This window comes from Crocuta crocuta, unplaced genomic scaffold (genome assembly GCF_008692635.1).
Source record: "Crocuta crocuta isolate KB4526 unplaced genomic scaffold, BGI_CrCroc_1.0 scaffold431, whole genome shotgun sequence".
NCBI classification, from domain to species: domain Eukaryota; kingdom Metazoa; phylum Chordata; class Mammalia; order Carnivora; family Hyaenidae; genus Crocuta; species Crocuta crocuta.
The window spans coordinates 5,545,297-5,558,686 of NW_027528859.1; the positions used below are offsets into that span (position 1 = coordinate 5,545,297).

Consider the following 13,390-nt stretch of genomic DNA (forward strand, 5'->3'; position numbering starts at 1 on the left):
AGTGCCTTGTATGTGTTAGTTAGAACATGGCCTAAGATGCAAAATTAAGACATCATCCATGCCATCGATTAGTGTACAATCTTCTTAGAAAAACAGAGACAACTAAAATACCGTGCTGTCTGGCTTATCCCTTGGACTAGCAGAAGCTGAAAACACTCCTTGATTGGCCTTGATAACAAAGTCCAATTCTCTTCAAATTCAGTCTGTGGTTTCTAATTTCTTTCTGACTATGGCAACTAATTTTAGAGAGCTCAAGGGATTTGTATACGGTTATTGCACCTGTAAGTAAGACCACGTGGCTGAAAAATGTTTTGATAGGGAGAGAGAAGATGGGTGCAATTTCAGTGAGGTTCATTTCATAATCTCTGAAGCCAAGGATATGATTCAGCAGAAGACTGGGAGATTCCAAAACAAAGGACTCAATGCGACAAGAAAGAGTACTCACATAAATAATTATTTCCTTTTCCACTGCATTTTAATAACTGGACAGCTTACAATTTATGTTGGAGATAAGTTCTACACACCAAAGGGGAAAATAACATGTAGGAAATAGTATTTACATCAGTAATTCAAAGGTCACAGATGGACAGGAATGTTAGACTTCTTCATGAGGAATTCATTGGACATTACAAAATGTTGCCATCCATATTTTACTATATAAAAGACAAGGAAAGAGCCAGGAAACCATGTTTTATTTATAAACTGAAACAAGTTGGCCAAGAATGGTCTATCATAGTCATTCTCAAACTTTAACTTGCATCAGAATCACCTGGAAGGTTGGGTCCCATGCACTTCTGATTCAGCAAATCTGTGGTAAGGCCTAGTGATTTACACTTCTTACAAAGTCAGGTGATGCTGATGCCGTGGGTTCAGGTCTCACACTTTGAGAACTGCTGGTTTATCATAAAGTCCACAATATACTAGATACACACAGGTGTGGACACTTGCTTGTTGCAATTTATGACAATTTAGTTAATTCTTTATTATTGACTTTGTAAATGATATTCTCCCCATCGACCTAATGGCCAAATATAAGACTAAATCAGGAAGAAGTTACAGTTAGTCATTTAAGGACACCATCTATTTAAGAGCACAAATGAATGAGTTTATGAAATATAGGTTTGGGTACACAAAACTGAGGTACATCTAACAACTAGGAAATGACACTGCCCTTTTAAAAGCCTTTACTTACCTTGAAGCAGACATGAATTTTGTTTCTTCTACTTAAGAGAATACTCTTTGGACCTCTCTATACCTTAAATGTTACTCAAGATTCCATCCTCATTCTTTTTTTCTCACTACTCTTTCTGAGTTTTCTTAACCACCCTACCCCCCAACTTCATTTACATCAATGGTTAGTGACTTTGTTCACGTCAAGAAATTCCTTTGAGAATCTGATTAATGCTACAGACTTCTTCATAAAAATAAACATACACACCTACATACATTTTACATCCAATTCAAGACATTCAAAGATTTTTCATTCAAGTCCATCAGCCTCAGGTTAAGAACTCCCAATCTGTATGCTACCAATTTAAACATCTATATCCTTCAGCATGATTTTTTATCCTGAGCTTCAGAATTACATATCCAAATACCGATTTAACATCTGTTTTTTGATGTTACACAAATGTCTCAAAATCTATAGGTACTGGAGCACCTGGATCGCTCAGTTGGTTAAGTATCTGACTTCTGCTCAGGTCAAGATCTCACAGTTCATGGGTGCGAGCTCCGCGTCAGGCTCTGTGCTGACAGCTCAGAGCCCAGAGCCTTCTTCGAATTCTGTGTCTCTCGCTCTCTGCCTCTTCCCCACTCATGATTTGTCTCTCTCAAAAATAAACATTAAAAAATATATTTTAAAAAATCTGTAAGTATTGAGGAATGATTACTTAACATGGATGGTGTTTCCTTTTCGGGTGATGAAAAAGTTCTGGAATAATTAGTAGTGACAGTTGCATGACATTGTGAATATACTTAATGTCATTAAATTGTGGCTATATTTTTACATGGTTATAAGCAGTAAGTTTCACATGTGTATTTTACCATAATTAAAAAATCTACACTCAAAAAACTGAAATCATCTCTATTCCCCATCTTTCACACCCAAAATCTGTGCTTTCTCTTGTATTTCCTTTGAACATCAGTTACTAACCATTTACCTAGTGGCCCAAGCCTGATACCCGAGAGTCATCTTTGACTTTCTTTCACTCTCCTATTTGTAATTAATCAAAGTTCTGTATATTCTCTCTCATTAATTAAGAGTTAAATTGGGATAGTCGTCTACTCTCTCTATTCCCAAAGCTTCTAGTTAAGTTCAGGCCACCACCATTAACCCAGAATCTCCAGTTTTCCATCTTCCCCCCCTCCAACCCTCAACAATCACCCCTAGGACAAAGGTATTACTATCCCCATTCACAGCTAAGGAAACTAAGCCTTAAAGGTATTTTCAATTTGAACTTAGGTAAAACTTTTTGGGAAAGAGTCCACAGTAGTGACTTTTCCTTCCCTAGATCCCTTGTATGCTGGTTATTCTATGTGTTGTGTCTCCACACAACGCCCTCTGCCCTGTTCTGGGAAGCTGACCTCTATGGACTACATCACCCAGACTACCTTGCCTCTGGGCTTCTATTTGAGTTTTGTCAATGGAAGGTACTAGCTGGAGACCTGAGATCAGGGAGAGAGAGCAAGGTTAGGGCATTTATTTCTTTACTTCCTTTCTGCTTATTGCAGCTGCTTAGCCCTTATGGCCATAGCTCTTATCAGGCAGTACCTCTTCCAAGTTGTAGCTGTAGGTGGACTCTGGTAACAATACTCCCTCCCCTTTCCTTTCAGGCCTAGGAGTCCTACTGACTTGCCACTGCTGGTGTGTTTCACCATTCCTTTCTAGTTTCTGTTAATACTGACTATACTTCTGTAAATAGCCCTTTGCTTAAACTCTCTTCAGTTAAACTCTTTTGAATGCATCAGCTGTTTTTCTGCAAGCATTCTGACTGATAAAGTAGGAAAACAATAAATGGTATGTTCCTGTACTTTCATTCATTCAATTTCTATTATCTATAATAGAGTCTCCTTCCTTTCCTCTGATCCAAAGTTTTCCATCCTTCTGAGACTACCTGATCTTCCAAGAAACTTCTCTAAATACTGTTATCTCCAGGGGCGCCTGGGTGGTTCAGTCAGTTAAGCGTCCGACTTCAGTTCAGGTAATTATCTCATGGTTTCTGAGTTAAGGTCCCACATCAGGCTCTGTGCTGACAGCTCAGAGCCTGGAGCCTGCTTTGGATTCTGTGTTTCCCTCTCTTGCTGCCCCTCTCATGCTCGTACTCTCTCTCTCTCTCTCTCAAAAAATAAACATTAAAAAACAAATACTGTTGCCTACAGAACAATACTTTTGTTACCACTATTGTCCTCTAGTTCTATGATTGTCCAATTGTGTCAGTCTGACCATACCTGCAAGGCAATAAGCTCCTTAGGTGTAGGGAACTTAGGCAATTAGAATCTCTAATGACAAACATATTTCAGCTGGAAGGAACCTTAGAGGTTACCTTGTCTAACTTCCTTATTTTATAGATTGAAATTTCAGGTTTACACAGCTATACAATAGTGGCAAACTGAAGTCCGTAATCCAGATTCTTCCTATTGCTTCATCATGCTGTGATACTGCACTGGGTACTTAGCAGACATCCAATATGCTGGTGACTCACTCCTAAATGCATTCAATTTTTGTTTTGTTAAATGCTAGGCCCTGTACCTAGATAACTAACTGGCACATAGTATGTGCTCAGCAAATATTTGCTAATTTTGAACCTGCGATGAAAGACTAATTTCTTGGAGACTGATCATAACTCAGAGAATTATTTATAATAATAATCCCTTATACACCTAGAGAAAATAGATGGTAGGAACTATTAGTCTATTTTAGCAGATGCAGGAAACAGAGTCATTGAGAAGTTAAAAATCAAGATCCCTTTACTTTTATGTAGCAGAGCTGAGACCACTATTCATGGTTTTGTTTGTTTTTTTTCTCTCAACTTCAATACCGTTTCTACTATTCCATGTTGCTTCTTCAGGTTTGCTATTCTGCATCTAGGTATACCAGGTTCATTTAGGAAATTAGTCTAAATATTTGCAATGAATAGGTAGATAATACGATCGTTCTCAAAGAAATTATTTTGTCCCTTTAAAAATCCACCTGTTAAAGGTACTTCTTCTGATTAGATACAGTCTGCAGAATATCACCATTCTTGATTATTACAAGGCCTGTTATTTCAGACAGGAAGGTTACCATCTGTTGTGTTCTAGAACAAGGAATACAGCATTTTGAGACATCACTTCCTGTATAGACCAGAGCCAGGTGCCTTTTTAAAAAATATAATTTACTGTCAAATTGGTTTCCATACAACATCCATTTGCTCATCCCAACAGAGCCAGATGATTTTATAACTAGGTATTGGAAGAGAAACAAATAACCTCTTGTCCATGGCCTGACCTCACTAGAGAGGGGTTGACACACTGGCTTTCAAGATCAAATGCACCAGAGAGGTACCTACAAATATTTTTATTGCATCCTCTCACCACAAACACTTTGGTACAGAGTTCACTCTGGGTTTTAGCTACTAGGATGATTTCTGATCCTAATCAAAGCATTACAGAAACCAAAGACAACATAAAACATATATTATCCATCTTCTCTGGATTTCAGTTTCCATCAACAGCTCAAAGTATTGGCTCAGAAAATGACCCAAACCAAAATCCTACATCAGGGGTCACAAACTCAAATGCCTACCAGATGCCAGGCAAATAAAGCAAAGCCTACTGTAAGCAATCAAGGAGTAATGGAGTCTAATGAACTACAGTAAATTAACACTTGCTTTTCAACTCCAACCACCAGTTGCTCTGAGGGGAATGTGAGCTAAGAGCATATCTTCCATTGTTTTTAATTTTTAGAATTGGAGATTCATATATATATATCTTTATTTTTTTAATGTTTTATTTCTTTCTGAGAGACGGAGACAGCGTGAGCTGTGGGGGAGCGTCAGAGAGAGAGAGGGAGGCACAGAATCCGAAGCAGGCTCCAGGCTCTGAGCTAGCTGTCAGCACAGAGCCGGACACGGGGCTCGAACCCACGAGCTGTGAGATCATGACCTGAGCAGAAGTCGGACGCCCAACCGACTGAGCCACCCAGGCACTCCTGGAAATTCATATTTTTAAAGTGTGAAGTTGGCTTTGAAAACCTACTAATTCAAACTTCTAAGCCTGTTGTAAGCCTTGGGTAGCTAGCTAGAGTTTGACTTTTCTTTATGGAATAGGTCTCCTGTCTCATATGAAAGAATGATAGCAAATGTGTCACTTTCAAATCAAATGTGGTATGTTTCTCAGTGAGTGTGTATAGTGCTGAAAAAATGAACAAACTCCATGAGTTAATAGGAATGTGCCCTAGATAGGAATTTGGGGATCTATTTCATAAGGTAACTGAATAAATGTGCCCCACTTTGGTAAGTATCTGGTGGGGGATAAAGATCCCCTTTAACGGGCGTCTGGGTAAATGTATCTTCCCTGGAATGTCTGGGAAACCCTAAGTATACTCAAGTACGGGGAGTGAGCAATAACCTCGACGAGTATCGGGAGAACAGTTTACAAGTGGAGGATGGACAGGTATTACTGGGAGTACAGAGATGTACGAATGTCGGGTAGTATGGGCGCACAATCTCTTTAATGTTGAGAGAGAGAAGGCAATAACCTCTACTACGGCGCCACCTTCGGGCATTTCTTGCTTACCATTGCTGCGCAGCCGTCAACTCCACCGGCTTCCATCTTAACGCTTCCTGCGCAGGCGCCCTAGAGCCCCAGGTTCAGCCTAGAGCAGAGCCCCGCCCCTGCTCACACCCCTCTCCTCAGGAGCCCGCCAACCGCCCCTCCCTGCCAGTGTTTCCGGAAGGGGTCCTGGAGTAGTTGTCTTTAAGTACTTGAGCGCCCTCTGCGCAGGCTGCTGGGGAACTGATTAGAAATACTCAGCCTGCCTTTGGGCAGATCACAGTCTTATGAGGGAAGACAAACAAGAAAACTGTAACTACTTGTGTAGTTGTGTTGTGTGAAGGGGTTCAGGTTGGTTGGGTCCTAAAGACNTAGCCTGCCTTTGGGCAGATCACAGTCTTATGAGGGAAGACAGACAAGAAAACTGTAACTACTTGTGTAGTTGTGTTGTGTAGTTGTGTTGTGTGAAGGGGTTCAGGTTGGTTGGGTCCTAAAGACTGCCCATAAGTATCAAAACCTAGAAGGCAGTGGAAAAGGCTGCAGCCCATTCTAGCAAAGAGGAACACAATGTGCAAAGAAAGGCACAGAGCGATAGGAGTACATAGTTTGGTGGTGGTGGGGAGGGGGGAGAACCTTAGGGACGTGGGGTTTAGAATAGCTACAGAATGGTGGGGGGTGTCTGCACTGTCTTGGAGGGTCTTAGATCAGCCTGAAGGCTATAATAGATAACTGAACAGCTTTAACAGGAGAGACTTACCAGAGTATGTGAAGAGGGCAAGAGGCAGCACAGAGGCAGGTGATTATCACAGTAATCCAGAGAAGAGGAACTGAAGGCCACTACTCAACTTGTGGTACTGAGAAATGAGGTGAGACTGTGGATTTAATACCTGAGTTTGAGGCAGAAATGATAGAGGGCAACTCCATCATTTGGGGAAGGAGGAGGAGGAAGTTTAAAAATGACTGGGGAACTGAACTGCAAGGGTTTATTTAGCAAGAAATGGAAAAATCTGTCCTGTGCTCCCATTCAGCCACCACCCCACAAGGGCTGAGAGACTAGGTGAGCAGTTTTCTTGCATCAGCTTCTGATTTCCAGGCCAGGAGGCCTCACTTTTACCTTGTTTCCTCCCATATAGGATGAGACTTCTACTCCAGCTTTTCTTCTGGAATTTTCCCAAATGAAAGGCCAATGTGCTCTCCTAGGCCTACTCCTCTGTCCTGTACTGGCAGACTCAGCCCTCTACCAATTCCCAGAAGCACACCTCTCCCCAGAAGACCCTTACTTTGTCTTCACAACATGGACTAGTTTTCATTAGCAGATGTCATCTGCTACTCTTCTGGACCTTTTGCAGGAAGCTGATGCCCTGAATCCCATGACTCTGTTAACTGGATTGGTGGTCCCAGGTCCAGGCCAAGATGCTAGCCTGTTACCTGCTTTACTGTATGGTGCTTATCCAGAATTACTTTAGGTTCCACCACTTGGGGGGGACAGGGGGACAGGGAGGAGGCAGCGAAGGGCCACTGGTACAAAATCCACCATTATACAGGATTATACAGGACAGTCACTTCTACAGTTTTCCACACTTTAGCAGAATTACCAGACCCAAGAGACTGCTATAAGATAATTTATTACACACTAGCTAAAAATGTCCGGTAACAATGGCACATACAATAATTAACAACAGCAAAGATGCTTAGTTTCTTGTTTCATCGAATGGCCAGCACAGTTGTGGATAACACAGAGTCCTCAGGAGGTCCAGGAGGCTGCTACCAAGGATATCCAAGAACCGTGTCACATCTCTGATCAAGGGTCTGAGAAGTCCATATGACCTCCTGAAAGAGTTAGTCTCTGATCTCCCAGGGAATGTTGAAGCCCTCTCCATCCAGCCTGTACAGAGGAATCACAGTCCAAGTTCCCTCTGTAGGGGAACAGCATCTGACCTAGATGAAAGGGAGTGAGGCCAAAGACTAGATTCTTTCTGCAAAGGGGAGGACAAACAGAAGGCAGTGGCCATAGGTGAGGAGGGCTCTTTCTAGACCGATTTCTGCAATTTTTGGCTTTGTTCACAGCCTACCCAAGAAGAAAATACAGCCCTCTCTCCTGGATCCTTCAACTAGCCCTCAGGTGCATACACAAAGGAATAGCTGCTCACGTCTTGAAACATCACTGCTCCCCTTCCTATAGGAGCGAGGAAGGGGGACTCCTGGGCAGGTGGCCTGTGGTGCTTGGGTTCCAAAGAATATTCTTGCTCAGGGCTCTGAAGTATCAAGTGAACCTCATTCTATTCATGACATGTAATTTGGGGGAAAGGATTAGCACAGCTCATTTCTAGAAGGTATCTTGTTCAGTTTCAAAGCCTTGTTTTCACAAAACCAGTGGATCCTGGTTTTAGACTGCTCGATGGACAGTCTAAATTCTAATTTGTATGTTCCTGCTCTGGCCATACCCCAATCCAGACTATTGGGCTCAGTGACAACTGTAGGTTCAACTGGCTAGCTAACCGGGCATATGCTCCAGGCTCTCTAAACTTGTTCTTCTAATGGTTTATATGTATGGGTCTAACTAAATAAGGTGTGGCATGGAGAGGGGTAGAGATGGGATAGGGGGTGAAGGGGTGTCTACCAAGAATAATGGCTGACACTCTCAGAAATGTATGTCCTACTCTTTATGGAAAATTTCCCTATGCAGTAACCCCGACAGCCCAGCTCCTAGCACCACAGACCTGCTGGTCAGGGACTCCTGAGCCTTTCTGAGAAAAGCCATATTGACACCACCCCAAATTTTCCCTTAAAGAGTCAGCCTCTTGACTATGAGGACCCTAAGCTGGATACATAGTCACTCTCACTGGCCCTGATTTGTGAAACTGATGCCATCTAGTTGGCACAGGAACTTCAGTGCTCAGCTCCCCTCTTCCATGGAACGAGACTCCGATTTGAGCTTCACAAACTCTCGAGCCACTTCATCATTGCTCCTCTGAGACAGAATCCGGAGAATAGTCATGCCTGTGTCATCCATGTGAATCTTCCGGCCCAAGGGGCACCAGCAAGCACAGCTGCCCTTGGCTGCCACATCCCTCAGAGGCATCACAGCCAGCCCCAGAACACGATCCTCCCGGGCAAAGCAGTAATCCTTCACACATATTTGCAACTCATAGGCTTCTGGCCCCTCTTCATTTCCCAGGAGGCTGTGAGTACAGGATGGGTGGAGGGAGGAGGCCAGAGCTGAAAGAGCCTTCAAATGATTTTTACCCCAGCCACTATCCAACCCATCCCTTGTCTCCTTTCCCAAGTCTTACCCCCCAGTTTACCCCCATCCCAGAGTCCTGCAGGTTCCCCACCCTATAACTCACAAGTGGAACGTCTCATTATACTTGGGAGCCCAATTGTTGCTCTTCGACTTGGTTGTGAACTTCCTCTTCTTATCACTTTGGTGTGGGCCAACCATGGTCACTTCCACAAAGGGCCGGAACATACCTGCTGTCTGCCACTTGAGGTCATTGGCAGCCACCACTGCCCAAACAAGAGAAGCCTGTGAGGGATCCTACCAAGCGTTCCCAGTTCTTGAGCCCTAGGTGGCATTCCCCTTGGAGGAAGGCTAAGTTAGAGGACTGGGATAAGCAGCCTCTGCCTTCACCTGATGTGGCCACTGCATAAGAAAAGGTCTGAGACCTACCTGTAAGTCTGTGCCACTCACCTTTCACTGTGACCTTGTGCTCCCCAGTTCCAGGATGTGTAAACAAATCCACTTGAATGGAGATTTCTCCCACAGGATCATCCACACCAGACCCTGAAGGACAGATGGACAGTTGATCCTTCATTGGACAACTCTAAGACAACAGGCCTAATTATCCCAGGTAAAACTGAGGAGTTAGGAGGCCCACCTTACACCCTAGAGCATGAAGCAATCACCCAAAGTAGCTACAGGGAAGTAAGCAGTGGGAGAAGGGAAAGGAAGGGGATAAAAAGAGAGGCTGCGTATTAAAGTACATTAGGCTAACAACATCTTAGGTGAAAGGTCTTCCAGAAACGCACAAGGACAGCTTCCCCAAACCCCTCCTATCTCCTAGGCTGAAGAATTTTTCATTGAAAGATACTGGAGGACATACTGCCACCCTCTATCTTTGTCTGGGAACTAAGTCCACCCCTTGGTGTCTCAATTGAACAATGTGGGTCCCTTCAAGCCAAAAACAGTACCCTCCCACCTATCTTCAGATTCCTGGAGGTTCCTGCTTGGAAGGCTACCCTGCTCAGATTCTGTTCTACTCACAACCTGGAGCCCTCTACAAGCAACTTCCCAGTCCCAATCTCTGGCTAGTCTGTAGGCTCCCCTCAGCAGAGGTCTCACTCTATTTTGAGAAAATACCAGTATGCTGCACTCCAGATAAAACTTCTTTATTCTAAGGTGGAGGGGTGGGAGAATCCCGAGGACAGAACTATTGTTAACCCCGTCTTGGACTGTATGAATACATCACTCATCTCTGATACTTGGGATAGAGCTTCTGAACTTTGACACATGGCTCCCCTACAACCAGCCTAAGCAGCTCATTCTAGTTCACAGGGGACCGTGTCAGCCAATGTTAGATTCATGTGTGCAAGGTATACAACATAAACATACCCTTTTCCGGCCGAATGTCCTCATTAGCAGTGAACCTAATACCTTTCCCATCATGCACTGAGTGAGGACAGGGAAGTCAAGAGGTAGTAGCAGCAGTAGGACAGAAAAGAAGAATCAGTTAGAGATCTAAGGAGTTAAGAGCCATTCAGAGCAACTCTACACATATTCTGGGGAGTACAGAGATGAGGTGGAGAGAGAAGTCAAACAGCTGAGGTCAGTGCCTGAATGCTCCAAATTAGACTTCATGGGTCAAAGATCAATATAATCATGGGGAAAAGCAGAATATACAGAGAGAAGGTATCTGAAACCAACAGGGCAGGAGAGATATTCCAGGCTCTAATTTCTTGGCCTTAAGTGATAAAGCAATGGGTATAAAAGGTACACACATCCATCTCGATTCTCCCTGCAGTCCTCACCACTGCTCTTACCTCATATGTGCCCATTTCAGCCTTTCTTCATCTTTATGTCTAGCCTAAAACTCGATACTTCTAAAAAGCCTTTTTGGATTAACTCAGATACTTCCCCTGATATTACAGGCCTTTCTATGTACAACTCTGTAAAAGATCTCCTTGTGCCCTTGAACAAGGCTCATAATTTTTCTCTTTTCTTCCCATCCTTGACTTGAAATAAGAACAGATGTGGAAAATGGAGCAGTAATGCAAGTCCCTTGCATCTTTTCATATTCCATCAACTCTACTCTAACTACTTGGATCCCACTTCCCCTCCAGGTCAGCTCTGTGCTCTGGATGGATAGCTCAGTAAGGCCTAAGTCCTCCTATTCCCTCCATCAGGTTCTCTCCTCCAGGCAGCACACCTAGGTTTCCCAGAACAAGCAATAACAAATGTGCCTGAAAGTCTTTCCTGGGAGGGCCTGGCTCCCGGGTCAAGGTCAGAATTTCAGTCTGAACCATATCTATGTAGATGTGTTTTGTTAAAGAGAGGCCTGCCTGGAGCAGGGAGGGGTTCTGAGAACTAGAAGTCACTGGGAAAAAAACCAGCTGCCTGGGTCCCTGTGCATTAGCATAACCCATGAGGCTGGATGGAGCATCATTTATGCACAGAGCCCTGTAATCCACACCCTCTTTTCAAATGCTCCCATGGTTTGCCTTTCCTAGCTTTTTTTTTTTTAAATTCTCATCCACACTAGACAATTTGTAAAGTGTTTTTTTTTTTTTTTTGCTTTCTCTCCCCAGGACAGCTTCCAACAAGGCTCCCAAAACTACGAGTCTTCACAAGTGTTTCCACAACTTATTCTCAAGGCTTCCTGACAAATACTTCCTAACAGGGTATGCTCCTTGAGCTCAATGAACATGTGATAGCCAGGCAATGTCTGGGAAAAGAATTGCAGGAACATTTACCAGGTCCCTGTGATTCTCCTGTCTGGTATGGGTACAGTGTGGAAGTGAGTATTGGGGTCCCTCAAGAAATCCTAGGGTCTGAGTTTGATAGGCTCTCTTAAGAAGTACCTGGATCCTCCCTATGGGCTGGGAGACACTGACTCCTTAGAAGCAGAAATGTATCAAGGAGGGGAGATAGGGACCTAAAGCCCTTAGGCCTTACCCTGGGCAGTCTGTGAGCGAACAAAGGTTTTGATGAGTGTGTCTGTGGTCTGTGTGTACAGAGATAGGGCATAGCGTAGGGACTGTAGATCTGGGCTCTTCTCCAGGAAAGTTTTCTTCAGCCCATTACCTCCTGCATGAAAGTATTGCTGAAAGACAAAAGAATACCTGCTACAGCCCCATCCCCTTACACAGAGGCAGCTTTCCACACTGTCCTCAGAGAAATCACATTTGAGCAGAAGCTCAATGAAGATGCCAAAAAAGGATGAGGACAATAAGCCATTCAATAAACAACAAGATGAGGAATACCATGTAGAGTCAGAATCTCTCAGGTGAAGAGTATTATTTGGGTAGGAGCAGTAAGGATTGGCCACATTTCTAGATGTGATCTTTGAAGTATGGATCTATCTAGACAGGCAAAGATTTGGAATAGAAGTATTTCCAGCAGAGAGAGTAACCTTAAGTACTCTTATCCCTCCGAACCCTTAGAGGACATTACACTTATGGCATACCTCTCCCAAGTACCCTGCATCACACTTCATATGTCCCTGCCTTATTACAGCTTTATCAAATCATAAGCATCTTAAAGCTAGGAACTATATCTGATTCTCTCTGTATCATTCATAGTGCACAGTGCCATGTGCATAGGTTTCCTGGTTGAATGAATGAACAGGTAATAGAAAAAAAAATCCTTTGAAAACCCAAATGAATATATATGTAAGTAGAAGTGGGAACTTTCAGCCAGACCTGGGGTATTAGGATCTAGAAGATTAATTCCCCGTGGAAAACATTCAGGAATGGCAATGAGGAACTAAGTGAACTGAACTGTACTCGAAACCCAGGAATAAGTGCTCTGGGTCCATGGTAAGTCATCTGAGACCATACAGAAGATACCTTTTGGTTGCTCCCAAGCAGGAATATGGGCATAGCAAAGAAAGAAACAGACATAAAAATCACTCCCTTCTGGATGTAGGGTGGCAAGAGCCCAAAGAACATCTAGTCTGATGGAGTAGAATGCCAATGTCAAGAGGTAGTATGACTGAGGTGAGGTAGTATGGCTGGAGAAGGGGAAGGTCTCCACCTTGATGGTGTCCAGAGCAAGGTCAAGGACGGCACACTGCTTTGGAGTGAGACTGCGTGTTTCCTCTCGAACCATGTGATCCTGAAACCCCAGAGAAAGCAACAGCATCAGGAAAACTTGGGGCTGTCATGTCTTTCCCCCACCTGTCAGCCCACACTACATGTTCCTCTTACTCCCTTCGTCTTTAGTCTCCAAAGCTCAAATTTCCTTCTTCCTGGCTTCCACTCACCCCCAGCCTCAGAAGACCCCATACATCCACAGTACCTTGAGTTTGGAAAGATGGCTCAGCTCCTTGGCAGCAGTGAAGATCAGCTGGGTGCCCTGGGCAGAAAGGGGATCAGTCAAAAGCAGAGGACTCCAAACTCGATCAGGAAGTGTGGAGCAAGG

The 13,390-nt window shown here is 43.7% G+C and overlaps 1 protein-coding gene across 4 annotated transcripts in view; it reads right to left on the minus strand.

Moving 5' to 3' along the window:
- Positions 1-7,357: 7,357 nt before the first annotated feature.
- UNC13B (unc-13 homolog B) overlaps positions 7,358-13,390 on the minus strand; it is a 215,387-nt gene continuing 209,354 nt past the window's right edge. For 2 of the 4 annotated variants that reach the window (XM_077756251.1, XM_077756250.1), the window contains 7 exons: positions 13,268-13,324; positions 13,004-13,084; positions 11,924-12,071; positions 10,364-10,420; positions 9,443-9,535; positions 9,099-9,258; positions 7,358-8,933 (listed from right to left, as the gene is read on the minus strand). In XM_077756251.1, coding sequence (XP_077612377.1) covers positions 8,648-8,933; positions 9,099-9,258; positions 9,443-9,535; positions 10,364-10,420; positions 11,924-12,071; positions 13,004-13,084; positions 13,268-13,324 — 882 coding nt within the window. In that variant the 3' untranslated portion in view covers positions 7,358-8,647. Of the gene's footprint in view, positions 8,934-9,098; positions 9,259-9,442; positions 9,536-10,363; positions 10,421-11,923; positions 12,072-13,003; positions 13,085-13,267; positions 13,325-13,390 lie in introns of those variants that run through there. The other 2 variants (XM_077756252.1, XM_077756253.1) reach the window with 2 other exon arrangements.